We start from the raw sequence: 22,119 nt of genomic DNA, 5'->3' as shown, positions 1-22,119 counted from the left end.
CAGTTTCAGGTGCAGCAGATTGAACATCTGCTACCCTCTGTCAGTACTCACCAAACCAGCAGCACTGCTGCCAGTAGCTGCCCCATAACTTCACCCATACCACAGCCAGGACAAAGATTGGTTGGACTACAGGATGCAATTACAAGCTCAGTTAGTAGGCTCACATTTTGTCAACTGTTGGTCCCAACATGTACAAACTGTGTATTACACTAGACTCTTAAAGTGTTCCCAAAAATGTCATGTACAATACCCTTGTGAAATTGTTAGATGATTATTTTGACAGTCAATTCCATGTAGCTGCTGCTCATTTTAATTTTTTCAGCTGAAGCAGCAGCCTGCTTAGACAGTTAAACAGTAGATAGTGGAAGTCAGAGGTCGCACCAAACATTGCAAGTTAAATGTTTGTGTGGAATTAACTATAGTGAAGTAATGTTGCATGATGCTATTACACAGAATGTGTCTGACACAAGCATTCACACTGCAATTCTAAAACTGCCAGACCCTGATTTAAAAACAGTTCTGTCTACTGTAGAAACACAAACAATTGTGGCCTCAGCAAAGGTTGATTTTGAGGCTACTTCTGTTTCAGTTGTTTGTAGGGCACCAGACAGTCAATCTCACATACAGAGGAAGGCTCAAGTAATTTGGAATAGAGCTCATAGAAACTGTAAAAATATCTACATCTACATCTACAACTACATCTACACTCCGCAAGCCACCTGATGGTGTGTGGTGGAGGGTACCTTGAGTACCTCTATCGGTTCTCCCTTCTATTCCAGTCTCGTATTGTTTGTGGAAAGAAGGATTCTCGGTATGCTTCTGTGTGGGCTCTAATCTTTCTGATTTTATCCTCATGGTCGCCTTGCGAGATATACATAGGAGGGAGCAATATACTGCTTGACTCTTCAGTGAAGGTATGTTCTCGAAACTTCAACAAAAGAACGTACCTAGCTACTGAGCGTCTCTCCTGCAGGGTCTTCCACTGGAGTTTGTCTATCATCTCCATAACGCTTTTGCAATTACAAAATGATCCTGTAATGAAGCGCCCTGCTCTCCGTTGGATCTTCTCTATCTCTTCTATCAACCCTATCTGGTATGGATTCCACACTACTGAGCAGTATTCAAGCAGCGGGCGAACGAGCGTACTGTAACCTACTTCCTTTGTTTTCGGATTGCATTTCCTTAGGATTCTTCCAATGAATCTCAGTCTGGCATCTGTCTTCCCGATGATCAACTTTACATGATCATTCCATCTTAAATCACTCCTAATGCGTACTCCCAGATAATTTATGGCCTTAACTACTTCCAGTTGCTGACCTGTTATATTGTAGCTAAATGATAAGAGATCTTTCTTTCTGTGTATCCACAGCACATTACACTTGTCTACATTGAGATTCAATTGCCATTCCCTGCACCATGCGTCAATTCGCTGCAGATCCTCCTGCATTCCAGTACAATTTGCCATTGTTACAACATCTCGATACACCACAGCATCATCTACAAAAAGCCTCAGTGAACTTCCAATGTCATCCACAAGGTCATTTATGTATATTGTGAATAGCAACGGTCCTATGACACTCCCCTGCGACACACCTGAAATCACTCTTACTTCGGAAGACTTCTCTCCATTGAGAATGACATGCTGCGTTATGTTATCGAGGAACTTTTCAATCCAATCACACAATTGGTCTGATAGTCCATATGCTCTTACTTTGTTCATTAAACGACTGTGGGGAACTGTATCGAATGCCTTGCAGAAGTCAAGAAACACGGCATCTACCTGTGAGTCTGTGTCTATGGCCCTTTGAATCTCGTGGACAAATAGCGTGAGCTGGGTTTCACACGACCGTCTTTTTTGAAACCCATGCTGATTCCTACAGAGTAGATTTCTAGTCTCCAGAAAAGTCATTATACTCAAACATAATACGTGTTCGAAAATTCTACAACTGATCAACGTTAGAGATATAGGTCTATAGTTCTGTACATCAGTACGACATCCCTTCTTGAAAACGGGGATGACCTGTGCCCTTTTCCAATCCTTTGGAACGCTACACTCTTCTAGAGACCTACAGCACACTGCTGCAAGAAGGGGGGCAAGTTCCTTTGTGTACTCTGTGTAAAATCGAACTGATATCTCATCAGGTCTAGCGGCCGTTCCTCTTTTGAGCGATTTTAATTGTTTCTCTATCCCTCTGTCATCTATTTCGATATCTACCATTTTGTCATCTGTGCGACAATCTACAGAAGGAACTACAGTGCAGTCTTCTTCTGTGAAACAGCTTTGGAAATAGACATTTAGTATTTCAGCCTTTAGTCTGTCATCCTCTGTTTCAGTACCATTTTGGTCACAGAGTGTCTGGACATTTTGTTTTGATCCACCTACCACTTTGACATAAGACCAAAATTTCTTAGGATTTTCTGCCAAGTCAGTACATTGAACTTTACTTTCGAATTCATTGAAAGCCTCTTGCATAGCCCTCCTCACACTACATTTCACTTCACGTAATTTTTGTTTGTCTGCAAGGCTTTGGCTATGTTTATGTTTGCTATGAAGTTCCCTTTGCTTCCACAGCAGTTTTCTAACCCGGTTGTTGTACCACAGTGGCTCTATTCCATCTCTTATGATCTTGCTTGGCACATACTCATCTAACGCATATTGCATGATGGTTTTGAACTTTGTCCACTGATCCTCAACACTATCTGTACTTGAGACAAAACTTTTGTGTTGAGCCATCAAGTACTCTGAAATCTGCTTTTTGTCACTTTTGCTAAACAGAAAAATCTTCCTACCTTTTTTAATATTTCTATTTACGGCTGAAATCATTGATGCAGTAACCGCTTTATGATCGCTGATTCCCTGTTCTGTGTCAACTGTTTCAAATAGTTCGGGTCTGTCACCAGAAGGTCTAATATGTTGTCGCCATGAGTCAGTTCTCTGTTTAACTGCTCAAGGTAGTTTTCAGATAAAGCACTTAAAAAAGTTTCACTGGATTCTTTGTCCCTGCCACCCGTTATGAACGTTTGAGTCTCCCAGTCTATATCCGGCAAATTAAAATCTCCACTCAGAACTATAACATGGTGGGGAAATCTACTCAAAATATTTTCCAAATTATCCTTCAGGTGCTCAGCCACAACAGCTGCTGAGCCAGGGGGCCTATAGAGACATCCAATTACAATGTCTGAGCCTGCTTTAACCGTGACCTTCACCCAAATTATTTCACATTTCGGATCTCCGTCAATTTCCTTCAATACTATTGCACTTCTTATCACTATAAATATGCCTCCCCCTTCACTGTCCAGCCTGTCTCTGTGGTATACATTCCAATCTGAGTTTAGGATTTCATTACAGTTTACGTGTGGTTTCAGCCAACTTTCTGTCCCTAGTACTATGTGGGCACTGTGACTGCTTAGTTAAGAACAATAGAATTAATAACTTTCAGTCTCATAGCGCATGGTGTTTGTTATTATAACACGAGAGAAAATCATTCCCTCAGTGTTTTTCAAAGCATGATCAGAAAGAGTGTGCTTGCCATAATGCTAGTTGCTTTCATTATGGACATGGAGGCCACATTCAGACTGTGTGCTTACATGGCAGGCAGAGCAAGGACGACAACCACTGTCATGGTAGTGCATGGGAGTCACAGCTTTGCTGTCAACAAGTGGTCACAATTCAGGCTATGCCATTCACCCATGCACAAACCAATCCAAGGGCTTTCTCTTCATGTGAGGCTTCCACTGCAGTACACAAGCTGATGAACAAACTGGTGCTTCTATTTCCCTGATAAATAAAGACAGTTATGCCAGAATCTGTAGCCCACAACTACAGCAGCCTACTTCTACTTTGTCTACCTACAGTGGACAAGAAATTCAAGTCTTTGGTGTTTGTAGTTTGCCAGCAACTTTTCAGGGAATGACCAAGTGTGTTTGATTTCATGTACTCAATTCTAAAAACAGTGATCTTATAGATTTTATAATTAAATTTTCCCCAAGGCACTTAAGTCTCATCTTTATCTACAATGATGATGGAAGCTGAAGAAATGAATTGAAACTTTTGCCACGGTCAGGACTTGAACCTGGGTCTTCTTACTGTATCATAGGTGATCACCTCTGATACAGAACTTCCCCATTACATCCAACACTGGGGTGCTATTCCGATACCAGAGAGTGTTGCAGTAGCAACAATGTGGGGGGAATATAAGGTGAAGATATGAAATTAAGTTTGTGTTGGGAAGGGCATTTGACTTGGATAGTTCATGCAGCAATGTTGACCATAGGGCTGTGGTCATGTAATGGTCAGCATTTCTGCCTTGTAAGCAAGAAGACCTGGATTTGAGTCCTGGATATAGCATGAATTTTAATTCATTTCTTCAGCTTTAATCATTATTTTAAAAACAGATTTATTTGATTTATTCAATCTGTACATTCAATACAATATGTTACAAACTAGTGTTTCTGTGCCTCACACTAACATTTCTGACTTGTGTAGTAAGCACAAGGAACTATTTGAACCAGGTATAGGAAGGTCAAAAGACTTTGAAGCACACATAAATGTGAAGGACAATGCACAGCTGTGATTTTCTCATGCATGACCTGACCCATTGCTTTATGTGAGCAAGTTGCTTGGGAACTGCAAAGGTGGCAAGGCAATGGTGTTATCAAAACCATTTCTTCAAGCCAATGGGCATCACTATTGGTCATTATGAAGAAGCCTTCATATGGTTATGTTTGTGTGCTGACTTCAAGGCAACAGTAAACCTATGAACTCTCTTGGATTCTTTTCCTCTTCTACGTCCAGAGGAATTATTGGACAGACTGGGACAGTTCAGATACTTTTCAAACATAAATTTGTGAGAGGCACACACAATTACTGCTGGACAAACAGTGCAAGCAAGAATACTGTGATACACACTCACTAAGGTTTGTTCCAGTTTCAAACACTATCATTTGGAAATGCTTCAGCTGCTGCAAATTTTCAGTGGTTTCTGGAACAGTGAACAGCAAAAGTCCGTTCTTGTACTATCTGGATAATACAGTCTTCTGCTGCTGGCCTAAAGAGCAATGAGGAAAGTGCTCCTTCTTCCAGGAAGAGCTGAACTATTTACATCATGTAATAAATACACAAGTTATACATCCAACTACATCACACTTGGCTGCTACTAGAGATCTGCTGGTGTCCATAACATTAAGGAGCTCCAATTAGTCATGGAGAAACTCACCTATTATATAAAATTTATTTCAAACACTGTGAAAATTATTGCTCTGCTTAATCAGCTGCACCAGAAAAATTTTCCTTTTGTGTGGTCCAAAGCACTGCATTTCAGAAGTTAAAAGATGTGTTGTTACATCATAGATGTTTTATTCACTTTGACCCAGCTAAGCTTATTGTGTTAGCTGTGGATGCATCTTATGGGATTGGAGTGGTGGTCCTCCATAAGACTAGTTCTTCTGACAGACCTCTTGCTTTTGCTTCAAAGTCTCTTAACAAATCACAGTGTAACTATAGCTAGCTTTAAGAAGAAGTGCTCACCATTATTTATGATTACATGAAATTCCACTAGTATTTGTACATTTTGAAGTTATATTTGCTGACAGATCATCTGCGTTTGATGGCCTTGTTCAATCCTGATGCTATTTTTCACATCATCACATGCTTTCTGCATGCTCAAGTGTTCTGCTATTGCACACAGAGAATGACAATGCACATTTGTGACTCCTCAATCCCTACAGTGAGAAGTTTTGTCTATATTGCACCAAGGCCATTGGGGTGTAGTTTGCACAAAGCAACTCAAATGTCATCATTGTACTTGGCTGGACATGGATGCTCAGTTTGTTCAAATGACTGCTTGTAGCAAAGTTTGTGTGGAAAATCAATCAGCTCCACCACACTGCTTTTCTGAGTGACCACATCCATTTGGATCATGACAGCAAATTCATTTTGATTTCATGGGTCCATTCTGAAACATGTGACAGTTGTTAGTGGTAGATTCTTAGAGTAAGTTTCCTTTTGTTGTTCCCATGACATCCACCGCTTCTTCAAATATGGTACTGGATTTGTCTTCTTCTTCTTCTTCTTCTTCTTCTTTTCCTGAAGATCTTCCTGAGGTCATGGTCTTGGTCAGTGGTCCACAATTCATTTCAGCCAATTTCCAACAATTTTGTGCTGCCAATGGCATACATCATGTGATGACTGCACCTTTCCACATACAATCTAATGACAAAGCTGAGTGGTTCATCCAAAGATTAAAAGCTCACATGGAGAAACTTCGTTCCCCCCACACACAGCATCAGGCACTGAAAATTTTTCTGTCCTCTTACTACTTCATGCCACACAATGGGAAGTCACCAGCAGAGTTGTTACACAATCAAAGGCACCGTACCCTGTTACATCTTATCTGATAGCCATGGAAACACTTTATTCTGCAAGATCAGAAAAAGTTTCAGCCACAGAATGAAATCTTTTACACAGTCTTTGGCAAGCAACAGTGTTGGGAGCATTGAGTCATTACCAAAGCAATTATATGATCCTCAAATGTCATCCTTTGTTCTGCTGGGCTATGGCAGAGCCACCAAAATGAGCTCCACAGTGCATACGAGTATATCAGTGAATCTGTCACAGAATGTTTGCCCACAGACCCAGAGCATTGCTGGGGTCCTCATCTGCAGTTGCACCATCTCTCCACCAGTTGCAGCCAGCACCTTCCTACTGTATGCAAGGAGATGGATGCCCTTCCACCACCTCTGCTACCATCGCCACCATCACTACTGCTGCTGATGTGAAAGGTGTCAGCTCCCACCCAGCTGCCCAAACCAATGCCTGTGGATGTGCCTCCCCTGGAAGATCATCACACCACTTTGGAAGATTTCCTCACTACCCTACCCACCACAGGGCTTGCATATCTGGATGCTGGTATACACTCTGTGACTGGTTTCGTTGCTAATGTTGCCAGACACCCACGTGCTGGATACTGGGGTGCAGACAGATAGGTGCAATCAGCTGCAGTTACTCTCTCTGCCTCATCATCTGCATCTGCATTCTGTATTCAGCCCCCCTCCCCCCTGCACCATTGTTCCATTGTTATGTGCATTCTCCCTACACAACAATGGTGCCGAGGTTGGGGGGGGGGGGGGGGGGGGGAGGAATGTGGTAATGTGGTATAGTCTAGAGACCATGGTGCCATGCCAAAGTCAGCAATGCATTTTGATTCCATAGATGTTAGTGAGGGCTTGCTGCAATCCTCAACAATATATGTGAGGCCCTCCTGAAGACCATCTGAAGGAGTCAGTATCATAATGTATGACCAATGAGTTGTTAAAATTTCAGATGAGCTTGTAATATCATAAATGTATAACACTGTACTTCAAGAGAACAGATTGTTACTTAGTGAATCAAGTGATGCTTTCATAATCGATGACAATTGTGAAGTATCCAGCAATCCTATGGCAAAGATTTGTGTCAAAGTTAAATAAATCTTTTGTCCATTAATGTAATAAAATGAACTAAAATATCATATGTTGTAGTTTGTGGAACCTTCTCCCAGAGCAATCAAAGAACCCACAGTTATAGCCGGACAAAGGTAGTTTTGTCTGGTCACAACAGCACTCTTTATTCATACTCAATGTGTTTCTGTCTACTCATAATTTTGAGCCTATCCTGGAAGCTACTGCCGATTTTGTCTTTGTCCCTGAAAGATTTTCACGTGCTTGAAGTATCTAGTGACCTATTATGATGCAGTAATGTTCTGTTTCTCAATTCTAAGATTCCCATTACCACATCACCAGCCCTCTTATTTAACACCATTGTGAATAATTAGCTACGTAGCAGGGTTGTTACCCCTTGACAACATTTATGCTGTGAAATCTGTTAAAGGATTGTCTGCTTTACTTGCACCATTGTTATGTTACAAGTTAACAGTGCCACAGTGCCTTGGTGCATAACAACATTTACAGTAGATTTAATGTGATAGTTCCACCCAGCCAGGTAACAACATGTATCACAATGCTAAGATTTCCCATTCAGCAGTCATAAAGTATGTGGGCAGATATCAATCCAACTGTGAAGCCTCTGTTCAAGCCACCTCTGGGCCTCTCCAAGGTCCTAAATTAATTGCTGTATTTGATATATTTTATGCACACACTATGTGGATTAGCTATTTCGGTTCATTTTGTTCCAAGTCTCCACACGCTGTTGTGTAGCCACTCTCGACTTTGGCATCACTGTGCTTAGAGGATATAATCTCATGCTGAACTGTACTTGCTGTTGGCTCTGCCTTCTTCCACAAGCCATTGTGCTGCTAAGTCATGATCACAATTATGTCTACAGCATTGCATCAAATTTTATACATGTGTGCATGACACTGCACTGTTTTTATCACTAGTTCAGAATCATCATTTATGTTAGTATTAGCATTTTCATGCAGCTTCACCCATGTATGTGTTCAAACTTATATTGAACACATTTACTCATCCTCTGCTCTGCATCCACCTGTTCCTACCTCTATGCATCACTCTCATCCTCCCACCTCTGTCTGCCTATTTCTTCATTACTCTCTGTCTCTGTCTTCATCTCCTTCTCCTCTCCTCTTTATTCATTTCCTCCACTCCCTCTCTCTGAACACATCTGCCTCCACCCTTCCTCTCACCAAATCTCCTCCCTCCCACTCTTTTTACCTCTATTTCCCTGTCTTCCTTTCCCACCTGCCCACAACCACACCACAGCTTCCAATTGACTTATGCATCTCCCCCTTCCCCCTCACTCTTGGTCCTTTCCTCCTCCAATTTTCTCTGTCTTTCCCCTTCCCTATCCATATCAACCTGTACCCAGCCCATGTTCATCAGCATATGTAGCCCCAAAACACACCTGTCTCACAGGGCAGGTTAAGCCTCACGGGCTTGAAAATTGCTTATTTGCCCCCTAACATACGGGCTGCCAAGCAAAGCAGGTTGATAAAGCGGGCTGATATTACTCTGACACAACATGCCTGTCATGCAGGGCAGCCTCCATGTTAAGGCTTGGAAAATCATTCTTGTGCCTGACGTGAATGCTGCCCTGCAAAGTAGATTGATTTGGCATGCTGATAATGTTCCTTCACAACATGATTGTCGTGCATAACAGCCTATATACCAAGAACTGAAAAAAAGTTGTTGTCTCCAACTGGAGCTACAAGGTTATAAATCCCCACAGTGCTTATACTCATTAAACCTTCTCTTTCTGTGTTAATTTTGGCTGAAATCGATCGAGGCGTGTGGGAGGAGATGCTGTACATACATACATACAGTCTGCTTTATATACACAGAAAAAAAGGACATGGTGCACCATGAAGGAATTATATGAAGGGGACAGAAACCAATAGATGTGACGTGTGTATGTGGACAAACAAATTATCACAATTTCAGGAAAATTGGATGATTTATTCAGGAGAAAGTGCTTCACAAATTGAGCATGTCACTAATGCTTTACGCAACCTCTGGTACTTACACAAGCAGTTATTCAGCTAGGCATTGATTGACAGAGTTTTTGGATGTCCTCCTGAGGGATATCATGCCAAATTCTGTTCAATTGGCATGTTACATTCTCAGAATTACAAGTTGGTTTAGGGTTGTCATCAGCAGCACCCTTACAGCACATGGTACATTGATGATATTCTACATCCCATTTTGTTGCCCTTCATGGGAACCAATCCTGGGATTACATTTCAGCAAGATAATGCTTGCCCACATTTGGCAAGAGTTTTTACTGCTTGTCTTCATGCTTGCCAAACCCTACATTGCCCAGCAAGGTCGCCAGATCTCTCCCCAATTGAGAACATTTGCTGCAGTATGGGTAGGGTCCTCCAACCAAATTGGAAATCTGATGATCTAATGTGCCAGTTCAACAGAATGTGGCATGACATCCCTCAAGAGGACATACAAAAACTCTGTCAATCAGTGCCATGCCAAATCTCTGCTTGCATAAGGGCCAGAAACAAATAAACATGTTATTGACTTGCTCAGTTTGTGAAGCTCTTTCTCGAACAACTGGGGATAGGACATTCATATTCAGTGGATATGTACATTAGTATGTTCTGCAGAAATGATTAGCATTCCAGTCACCTCAGTCCGGCATGCATCCTTTGACCTAGTAGGCACCGGGTCTACCATGGGTCTGGATAACTTGTCCCATGCATAATGGCATCAGTGCATATAAGGTGTGAATGGCATCCTGTAGTATAGTCATCTGTGCTGCATTCAGCTGCTTCCAAAGTTCATCTGAGGTGGTTGGCATTGGGTCACAGCACTGCACCCATTGTTTCACCATATTCCACACATTTTCAGTTGGCAAAAAGTCTGCTGATCTGGTGGGCCAGTGCGAAAGGCTGACACTCTGTGATGCCATGAAGGCATGTGTTCATGCAGCAATATGTGGTTGTTCATTGTCTTCCTGAAAAATGGTGTCTGGAGTGTTGTGCAGGAAGGGTATGGCTAAAGATCACAGAATGTTATTCATGTAGGTCACACTGGTCACTGTGCCATGGATATGCACCAACTGTGATTTGTGGTTGTTCCCAGTAGCCTCCCACTCCATAAGGCCTTGAGTTGGCACTGTACATCTCGTGTGAATGCAGTCACTGTGGTGCCTCTCCCACTGTCTGAGGTGAGTAAAAGGCGACCATCATATTCAAACAAACAGAACCCGGATTCATCTGAAAACACTATTTGATGCACTTCCTGTCCCCAGTGACATCTTTCCATTCACCATTGCCATCTAGCATGTTTCTGCATGTTCATCAAAGGTAGGTGGAGAAGTGGATGACATGCACGCACTCAATCCACGTCATAAAAAAAGGCCACAGACTGGCCACTCCTGATAGTGTATGATGTGTTACACTATTCTACAATTGCTCCAGAGCTGAGGAGGAGCAAATCTGTCCGGCAATGCCACTCAGATGAGATGTCTTCTTGGGGGAGTGGTCTGGGTGGTGCAACCTGATCCATCTTCTTGTGTTCTATGACCTTCCATGAACCATTCTGCACACACAAGCTGCACTGCGAAAACATTTCATCCCACATGAGCAGCAGTTTCCTGGATGGATGCATCACATTCTCTCATGCCTATAATGCACCCTCTTTCAAACTCACTGATTTGACAATACAGTTCGTGCAAATGTAGGTGGGGCATGCTGCATATCTGCTCAAGTCCCTCTGATTGATTACCTTCAGTTTACAGTGACAACAAGAACTGGAGGCACATTTTACTGGCAGGTGATGTTGTGCCACAATATCGATGTTGACATTGAACTCACTGGCTGACATGGTTCAAATGCTAATCATTTCTGCAGAACACACTAATGTATGATGGTCGTGTGAAACCCAGCTCGCGCTATTCGTCCACGAGACTCAGGAAGCCATAGACACGGGTTCACACGTAGATGCCGTGTTTCTTGACTTCCGCAAGTCGTTCGATACAGTTCCCCACAGTCGTTTAATGAACAAAGTAAGAGCATATGGACCATCAGACCAATTGTGTGATTGGATTGAAGAGTTCCTAGATAACATAACGCAGCATGTCATTCTCAATGGAGAGAAGTCTTCCTAAGTAAGAGTGATTTCAGGTGTGCAGCAGGGGAGTGTCATAGGACCGTTGCTATTCACAATATACATAAATGACCTTGTTGATGACATCGGAAGTTCACTGAGGCTTTTTGTAGATGATGCTGTGGTGCATCAAGAGGTTGTAACAATGGCAAATTGTACTGAAATGCAGGAGGATCTGCAGCAAATTGACGCATGGTGCAGGGAATGGCAATTGAATCTCAATGTAGACAAGTGTAATGTGCTGCGAATACATAGAAAGATAGTTCGCTTATCATTTAGCTACAAAATAGCAGGTCAGCAACTGGAAGCAGTTAATTCCATAAATTAGCTGGGAGTACGCACTAGGAGTGATTTAAAATGGAATGATCATATAATGTTGATCGTCGGTAAAGCAGATGCCAGACTGAGATTCATTGGAAGAATCCTAAGGAAATGCAATCTGAAAACAAAGGAAGTAGGTTACAGTATGCTTGTTCACCCACTGCTTGAATACTGCTCAACAGTGTGGGATACGTACCAGATAGGGTTGATAGAGGAGATAGAGAAGATCCAATGGAGAGCAGCGTGCTTCGTTACAGGATCATTTAGTAATCGCAAAAGCATTACAGAGATGATAGATAAACTACAGTGGAAGACCCTGCAGGAGAGACGCTCAGTAGCTCGGTACGGGCTTTTGTTAAAGTTTCGAGAACATACCTTCACCGAAGAGTCAAGCAGTATATTGCTCCCTCCTACATATATCTCGTGAAGAGACCATGAGGATAAAATCAGAGAGATTAGAGCCCACACAGAAGCATACCGAGAATCCTTCTTTCCACGAACAATACGAGACTGGAATAGAAGGGAGAACCGATAGAGGTACTCAGAGTACCCTCCACCACCCACTGTCAGGTGGCTTGCGGAATATGGATGTAGATGTAGATGTACATGTTCTGCGAATATGAACGTTCTATCTCTAGTTGTATAAGCTGTTCTGTTTCTATCTGAATATGAGTGTAAGTGAAAATTAGCTAATGTTGTTGCTTGTGCAACAACGAAGCTTGACAGTATATCTATTATTTAATTACTTTTTATTCTCCATCTGAATATGTAATATTTTTTCCAATCAGGTTCTTCTTTCAGATAATTTATCCACATAAGTTGTGGCATTGCAGGAAACATATACTATCAGGTTTATGAAGTATCTTCTGTTAGAGTAAAATCTACTGCATTAACTGTGAACCATTAATGTGTCTGCTCTGACCCTGATTTCTTCTCTGCTGGTATTTGGGAATATTAAAGGAAGGCCAACTCTTCATTTTCCCAGAAATGCTTCATCTATAGGTGTTAGCATGCAAGCTTTTATACAAACTAGACTCTGCTTTGAAACTTCCTGGCAGATTAAAACTGTGTGCCAGAACGAGACTCGAACTCGGGAATATGCCTTTCACAGGCAAGTGCTCTACCAACAGAGCTCCCAAGCACAACTCACGCCCCATCCTCACAGCTTCACTTCTGCCTGTACCTCGTTTCCTACCTTCCAAACTTTACAGAAGCTCTCCTGCGAACCAAGCAGAACTAGCACTCCTGAAAGAAAGGATACTGCGGAGACATGGCTTAGCCACAGCCTGGGGGAAGTTCTCCATGATTCGCTGGAGAGCTTCTGTGAAGTTTGGAAAGTAAGAGACGAGGTACTGGCAGAAGTGAAGCTGTGAGGATGGGGTGTGAGTCATGCTTGGGTAGCTCAGTTGGTAGAGCACTTGCCCGCAAAAGGCAAAGGTCCCGAGTTCGAGTCTCGGTCCAGCACACAGTTTTAATCTGCCAGGAAGTTTCATATCAGCACACACTCCACTGCAGAGTGAAAATCTCATTCTATAATCTGCTATTTTCATCTACATCTACATTCTGCAAAAATACTGAAGTGTAGGGCAGAGGGTACACCAGTTATTAGGGCTTCCATTCATGTATGGAGTGCAGGAAGAATGCTTGATGTTATATATATATATATATATATATATATATATATATATATATATATATATATATAAAAATAAAAAATAGACGGAAACATTCCACGCGGGAAAAATATATTGATGTCTGCTTGTGTCTGTATATGTGTGGATGGATATGTGTGTGTGTGCGAGTGTATACCCGTCCTTTTTTCCCCCTAAGGTAAGTCTTTCCGTTCCCGGGATTGGAATGACTCCTTACCCTCTCCCTTAAAACCCACTTCCTTTCATCTTTCCCTCTCCTTCCCTCTTTCCTGATGAGGCAACAGTTTGTTGCGAAAGCTTGAATTTTGTGTGTATGTATGTGTCTGTTTGTGTTTCTATCGAGCTGCCAGCGCTTTGGTATGGTAAATACAGGGCTATTACAAATGATTGAAGCGATTTCATAAATTCACTGTAGCTCCATTCATTGATATATGGTCACGACACACTACAGATATGTAGAAAAACTAATGAAGTTTTGTTCGGCTGAAGCCGCACTTCAGCTTTCTGCCGCCAGAGCGCTCGAGAGCGCAGTGAAACAAATTGGCGACAGGAGCCGAGAAAGCGTATGTCGTGCTTGAAATGCACTCACATCAGTCAGTCATAACAGTGCAACGACACTTCAGGACAAAGTTCAACAAAGATCCACCAACCGCTAACTCCATTCGGCGATGGTATGCGCAGTTTAAAGCATCTGGATGCCTCTGTAAGGGGAAATCAACGGGTCGGCCTGCAGTGAGCGAAGTTTCACGCGTAGCCCGCGGAAGTCGACGAATAAAGCAAGCAGGGAGCTAAACGTACCACAGCCGACGGTTTGGAAAATCTTACGGAAAAGGCTAAAGCAGAAGCCTTACCGTTTACAATTGCTACAAGCCCTGACACCCGATGACAAAGTCAAATGCTTTGAATTTTCGGCGCGTTTGCAACAGCTCATGGAAGAGGATGCGTTCAGTGCGAAACTTGTTTTCAGTGATGAAGCAACATTTTTTCTTAATGGTGAAGTGAATAGACACAATGTGCGAATCTGGGCGGTAGAGAATCCTCATGCATTCGTGCAGCAAATTCGTAATTCACCAAAAGTTAACGTGTTTTGTGCAATCTCACGGTTTAAAGTTTACGGCCCCTTTTTCTTCTGTGAAAAAAACGTTACAGGACACGTGTATCTGGACATGCTGGAAAATTGGCTCATGCCACAACTGGAGACCGACAGCGCCGACTTCATCTTTCAACAGGATGGTGCTCCACCGCACTTCCATCATGATGTTCGGCATTTCTTAAACAGGAGATTGGAAAACCAATGGATCGGTCGTGGTGGAGATCATGATCAGCAATTCATGTCATGGCCTCCACGCTCTCCTGACTTAACCCCATGCGATTTCTTTCTGTGGGGTTATGTGAAAGATTCAGTGTTTAAATCTCCTCTACCAAGAAACGTGCCAGAACTGCGAGCTCGCATCAACGATGCTTTCGAACTCATTGATGGGGACATGTAGCGCCGAGTGTGGGAGGAACTTGATTATCTGCTTGATGTCTGCCAAATCACTAAAGGAGCACATATCAAACATTTGTGAATGCCTAAAAAAACTTTTTGAGTTTTTGTATGTGTGTGCAAAGCATTGTGAAAATATCTCAAATAATAAAGTTATTGTAGAGCTGTGAAATCGCTTCAATCATTTGTAATAACCCTGTATATATATATAAAAATAGAGGGAAACATTCCACGTGGGAAAAATATATCTAAAAACAAAGATGATGTGACTTACCGAACGAAAGCACTGGCAGGTCGATAGACACACAAACAAACACAAACATACACACAAAATTCTAGCTTTCGCAACAGATGGTTGCTTTGTCAGGAAAGAGGGAAGGAGAGGGAAAGACGAAAGGAAGTGGGTTTTAAGGGAGAGGGTAAGGAGTCATTCCAATCCCGGGAGTGGAAAGACTTACCTTAGGGGGAAAAAAGGACGGGTATACACTCGCACACACACACATATCCATCCACACATTTACAGACACAAGCAGACATATTTAAAGACCTGCCCAAACTCTTTGCCTCTGTATATGTCTGCTTGTGTCTGTATATGTGTGGATGGATATGTGTGTGTGTGCAAGTGTATACCCATCCTTTTTTCCCCCTAAGGTAAGTCTTTCCGCTCCCGGGATTGGAATGACTCCTTACCCTCTCCCTTAAAACCCAAATCCTTTCGTCTTTCCCTCTCCTTCCCTCTTTCCTGATGAAGCAAGCGTTGGTTGCGAAAGCTAGTATTTTGTGTGTATGTTTGTGTTTCTATCGACGTGCCAGTGCTTTCGTTTGGTAAGTCACATCATCTTTGTATATATATATATATATATATATATATATATATATATATATATATAGGGAAACATTCCACGTGGGATATATATATATATATATATATATGATACTGGTTCCACACACTTGTCCAGTTTTCTAGAATGGACCACTAGAGTGTTTATTATGCAGTCTCTTTGCAGACTGCTGGCATTTTCTTAGTATTTTATCAATGGACTGCAGTCTGCCACCTGCTTCACCTAACAACTGAGGCTTCATGATTGTGTCATTTCATGGCCCCCCACAAATTGTTACACCTGGGTGTTTGTATGAGTTGACTGATTCCAACTGAAACTCACTAACACTGTAACCATAGGACTCTAGTTTGTTTTTTTCTTTTTCATTTTGTGATGTACACAATTTTACATTTTTGAGTATTTAAAATAAGTTGCCAAACTTTGCGCCACTTTGAAATCTTATCAAGATCTGACTGAATATTTGTGCAGATTCTTTCAGGCTGTCCTTCATTAGATAACTGCATCACCTCTGGAGAGTCTGAGGATACTATTAATACTGTACACAAGGTCACTACAACATGAACAGCATTCTGAAGAAAATTGGTCAAGACTAAATATTGAATCATTATGAGTGCACAAGAAAGAATGATTCAAGTCTGTAATTTCACATTTGTTTGTTTCATCAACGTGAGTAATTTTGTTGCATCTAAGTTTATTTACTTAGTTTTATTATTTTCTGCTACGTCTCAGAATTTTTTGTTTTCTCTGACTTACTAAGAAAAAATTAGAGAGTTACTGCTTAAAACACATTCCAGAAATGTCCTTTCCTTGAATGTAAGACCATTTGGCCCTCAGGACCTGATTGTGAAGATTTTTAGATTAAAATCTGATTGTTGCATGTTCGATAGTATCTTATATCACATGCATATTATAATAGAGCTCCATTTATTGACTGCTACTAAATTTATGACTTAGATAACAGTCTTTCTTCAATGTGCAAAATATTTTGATGATCAGTTTTCGACTATATTTATTTGTGTGATATCTGAGTTTGTGCTCATCTGCCATAAGAAAAATCAAACAATGGACAGTCCAGGTTTGAATATCAATAATATTATGAAAAGGACAGGTTGCTACTCACCAAAAAGATGACACGTTGAACTGCAGACAGGCCCAACTAAGATACAGCAATGCATTAAGCTTTTGGTCAAAGGCTTCCTCAGAAAAGAAAGGGAGACATACACACATATTCACACAAACAGTCACATCTCAGGCAAACAACTGCTACTCTGGCTGCCCTGGGCACATTACCAGACTGGCTGTCTTCAAAGAGGGGCCAGAGATAGCAGTCAGGTGTGCATGAGATGTGCCTGATTATGTGAATTATTGTATGTTTTTATTTCTTTTCTGAAGGCTTTGGCCAAAACATAGTGGGTAACAGTCTTTTCATTGTGCCTGTCTATAACTCATCATGACATTTTTATGGAGAATCTGTCCTTTTCATAATATTGTTGCCTTAAGAAAAAACCAGTTTCAAAATAGAGTAATGTACATCAAAAATATTTATTAAATTCCTCTATTTTAGGTTACATTACCTTCTAGTTTGCTGATGCACTGCAGGACATATGTTTTAAATTTAATAATTGTATTATTATAATTGTATAATTATTATTCAGCTAAGGCATAGTTTTGTTGTGTTCGGTACTATAATAGTGCTTGAAATGTAACTTTGATCATTTGACTATCACAGCCACATTAACTGTTTATTAATACTTCTATAGTTTTATGACTAATTGCTACAGTTCCTATACTACAACCTATCTCCAGTTCAGGAAGGCTGTAGTTAAGTACAAATTGAAAGCAAACTACAACAGTTCTATAACTTCCCAAGAGTCACTAACAAAATTCATTTTCCACATTTGATGTAGGGTTTTTAAATATAGAGCACTATTGTAGAGCAATGATGTCCAAAGCAATTCTGTGTAGTTTAATTGACTGAGTAATTCTGTTGTTAGCTGCAATATTTTCAGAAAAATCTAAGCCAAAATGGACAGACTGAAATCCATTTAATATATGTCCTTCCTCTTATCCTTAGTTTGAACAATTCAGTCTGATTTTACTTACCAGTATGAAGCAAGAAAAGTTTGTGTTGTGAAAGTAAATTGTCAAAATCACAACTAAATTAAACTGGATTATATTATGTAGGAAATTCAGCTTAGTATTGAGGACTCAAAACTCAATTTTTAATGTGGAATACATCCCACAGTGCAAATACATGATCTCAATCAATATCACACAAATAGATAGTTGGTTAGTAAGTGTCTGATTTTCAGTAACTCTTCCTAAATCACTAAGTATGAATAAATTTTTGTAAAGTAGAAAATATCATGTTTAATGTTGGTCAGACTAGCAAGAAACAAATCCTGTTTAAAAGAAAACCCAGTATTTGAACAATGACGGACAAATCACACTTATAAATGTAATGAGGGTCTTTGCATTCACTCTGAAAATGAGATATCATTAATCCACATCATTATCAAAAATGAATATAAACATAAAACTGTACAATACTGATAAACAAGAATATTATATCCTTTCTTTACACAGATTAAAACTTAAAGCAAATGGTCTTAGGCAGAAAAAAATGACTAATGTGTAATGTCAATCACAATGTACATAGAATACGTTCTTTATATGCCACCCAAAATATATCTGTACAGAAATCTTACAAGTGTAAAACTTTCACAGATTATTTTATCAAAATAATTCCTTGTACTAATTACCATTTCTGGATGATATGGAGCCTTGTTCATTGTTGCCCAGACTCCCAAGAATCTTATGTGATGTGGCTCAGCTGAGAGTTGTGTGACATTGCCTTTAATAATTGGCAGTATGTGGTAGAATGTGTTGCCATCCTCAATGTTATTGAGAACTTCTAAGTATAGCATTTGTTCATCATATGTAGTACTTCCTGAAATACAAGAAAGTATCATGCATCTTAGATGAATCCGGAGCTACTTATACACACACAGTCTCTCTCTCTCTCTTTTTCACACACACACACACACACACACACACACACATTCGCAAACAGTATAAAAGTTGTATATTTATAATGTTACATAATTGTCTGCTCCAAATATTTATGAAACCTAATTTTAGTTTAAGAATTATGCTATAGTAGATGCATATTAACTATGTAGAGATGAATATGGGAAATAAAGTAACAGGTCCAGAACCTTCTGTGTTCAAAAGCATTGACATGGTAAAGGGAGATATCAAATATTTTGACTGTTGATGCTCTTCACAATTTGTTCTGAAATGAGGTTTCAAGTGATGTAATAAGAGGTCATCTTCATGGACTATTTTTTCTTGGAGCCGTACTGTATTCATACAATATAATTCAGTTCTGTTAATAGATTCATTAAATGAGATCTGTGCTGCATGATGTAAAATGAGAAAATAGTTCCACAAAGTAATGGAATATAAATGAAAATTTTTCATTATCGTATACATTTTACGTCATAATTCATTGAACCACTGTGAAAACTAGTTCAAAAGGAAGATAAATCTTCTTTGTTAAGAACAATTTTGAAACTTTTGAGGGTAGGCATTGGCAAATTTTAGGTCTTATATTGCATTACAAGTGTAGTCTTAGATACTAAATGATAATGCAAAAGATGTGTAAAACACATTTTTACAGAAATAGAGCTGTATTTTCTTCCCAGACTGAGGAGACAATCCTCTCACATGCTGATGGGATATTGCTCTTTCACTTAAAAATTTTCCAATAATCTAATGCTGCAGCTCCCCAGACATGATGACAAAAGAATCTTACATGTAGCTTTTGTGTTGCCGCTATTGGAGTGAGATGTGGCTGGCTGGATGGCCACAAATGAATTTTTTCCTCCATCTGTTCATGCTTATCATCATTTACTATGACTTCATGATGACACAAGACTTGAATAATATGACAGATGAATCACTCATTCTGGATATTCATTGTAATAGTAGATCAGGTCCACAACTACAGTAATATAACTCTCAAGGCTATATGGTTTTCTTATGTGAAGGGTTTCTTGCAGCCTCAATTAACATTTCAAAAGCCATCATTTTACACTGACATTGGCATGATTATCATCCATTCATAAACAACAGAACCAATGTTTACTGAGCAGAATTCCAAAGCTACAAACTCTGCCGAGTAAGTCAGTGGATTTGCTGTTTGAGGTTGCTTGATAGTGACATTAACAATGAAATATGTCAGTGCAAAATGAATTTGAATAGAACTGGAAGCTGCAAGTGAAAAATGATGGTTTTTAAACTGTTTACTGACGTTTCAAATCAATCAAATAAGGAAACCTTCAAAGTACTATATAGCAAGGAAATGGGTCTGGTACTTAAGGTTGTTTGATAATGATTCTAGCTTCCAGATTGTGACTATGTACATGTTTCAGGAAGGACTGCATTAAATGATGTTGGCTAGTGACAGGAAGAAGCAAAACATGCACTAAGTAATGTATTAGAGTCTGACTTGAAATTATGTTTTAGTAAGAGAAAAGTTACCAATGCAGATCTCTTTGATAAATATTACAGAATTAAATTAAAGTTTTATATATGTTTCTGGTTTTAACATTTATCTTTAATTTAAGAATTATCAGTAATCTTACTGGTAAACAGGTCCACAAATTGTCTTACATAAAGGTCAAATTTTGCTGCACTGCATTTCAGTGGACATATTTTGTAAATCAGATTAGAAAATGAAAGAACTGCAGTTTGCTTAATCCTTGCAGATTTATCATCCCCAAGTGACAATAAAACCTGTGAAATGATTAAAAACAACATTCGTGAAAAAATTAATAGTAACAGTGATTACAAATATGTATCACTATAATTAACATAGGTAACAGCTCACATACTTCATCTGCTGATATGGTTTTGAGTTTTCACTAAATTACAGTCTGTTATTATGTTTTTAGTTTCTATTTTTACAACTGATGACATAATACATTCATTTACAGTTTTTTTTATTTACAACTACATTTCCATTATGTTTTAATGTGACAAAAATTGTTATTATTTGTTGTGAGTTACACTACAGAATTTGGAGAACTCACCTCACACTCTTGTAGTAGATGTTCTGAGGGTTCACGTATATAAAATGGGAAATTTGTGAGAAGTTTCACAGCAGAGTCTTCTTTCACCTTACAATTCAATATGAGATCTCTGATAAAAAGCACAGAGGCCTCAGTACCAACCTTAGGTAACAATTCCAGAAAAAAGTTCCTGAAAAGATTTATATTGAGATGTTTTTAACATAGTGCTGGAAATTTTTGCAACAGTTTACTATTAAAGTGTAAACTCTCATCAATTCAAACATCATTTAGCCTACTTGATTACTTTATAAGCTATAATCATATTTTAAAGACTTTTATACTCATAACTTATAGCATTTGTGTTCATGCTATCAAAAGGAGTAAAATCACAAAGTGTAAGCCTAATTAACAAGAAGAGAGAACAAATGTGCTACAGCCAAGATATTAAAGACTCTACCAGTACAACCAAAGCCCTATTGTTTAGCATTACAACACCAGCCCTATTGTAATATAGCTTTTAAATATGAAGGTTATTGATTAATCAGTCTGCAGGTAGTGTACAAGGAAAACATGAAATTGTATTAAGTAACAAATACATCTTCAAAAAACTTTGGTATACATCACCAATTTCCTTAGAAAGAACCTGCAGAATGTTTGAAAATGAAAATTTTGAAGTGTAATTTCAGTATGAACACAAATAAAACTTAATAATAACCAATTAAGTCATGAATGATCATTGTTTTTCTTATTTACAAATGATAATCCATGATAGTGAGCTCATTAGAGAGAGAGAGAGAGGGGGGGGGGGGGGGGGTATTAAATGCTTGCACAGTTCCAACACATATGGAAAGATTTTGAAAGGATGAAAGTGACACTCAACTTAAATGATTCAGAAAATCTAGAAAACCCTAAAACAGGATAACCAAAAAGGCAAGGCACACATTTGACAAATTGTATACAAAAATATCTAGGGTGTGTATGAATGTATGTTAATTTATGAATGGTTAATTTAACTTGAATTGAATAATAGCAATATCAATTTATCCTTGCCATACTGTTGTTAACCAATCGTGGATTTTCAATTGTTGCATCATTAATTCAGTTTGTTTTCCCAGACATATTGACATACGCTGTTATGACATCTCTGTAAAAAGAATGACTCCACAGTTGTA

The 22,119-nt window shown here is 39.5% G+C and overlaps 1 protein-coding gene and 1 non-coding gene across 3 annotated transcripts in view; one reads left to right on the top strand and one right to left on the bottom strand.

Moving 5' to 3' along the window:
- Positions 1-22,119, bottom strand: part of LOC124721097 — a 654,343-nt gene that overhangs the window by 436,855 nt on the left and 195,369 nt on the right. For both annotated transcript variants that reach the window (XM_047245917.1, XM_047245918.1), the window contains exons 7-9: positions 20,969-21,137; positions 20,522-20,672; positions 18,635-18,822 (exon numbers count right to left, since the gene is read on the bottom strand). In XM_047245917.1, coding sequence (XP_047101873.1) covers positions 18,635-18,822; positions 20,522-20,672; positions 20,969-21,137 — 508 coding nt within the window. The remainder of the gene's footprint in view (positions 1-18,634; positions 18,823-20,521; positions 20,673-20,968; positions 21,138-22,119) is intronic.
- On the top strand, positions 13,283-13,357 carry Trnal-caa. The gene has a single exon. It is a non-coding gene; the product is annotated as a tRNA-Leu (tRNA).

The sequence above is a fragment of the Schistocerca piceifrons genome, chromosome X, assembly GCF_021461385.2.
Source record: "Schistocerca piceifrons isolate TAMUIC-IGC-003096 chromosome X, iqSchPice1.1, whole genome shotgun sequence".
NCBI lineage: Eukaryota > Metazoa > Arthropoda > Insecta > Orthoptera > Acrididae > Schistocerca > Schistocerca piceifrons.
This window is presented reverse-complemented; position numbering and strand designations above follow the sequence as displayed.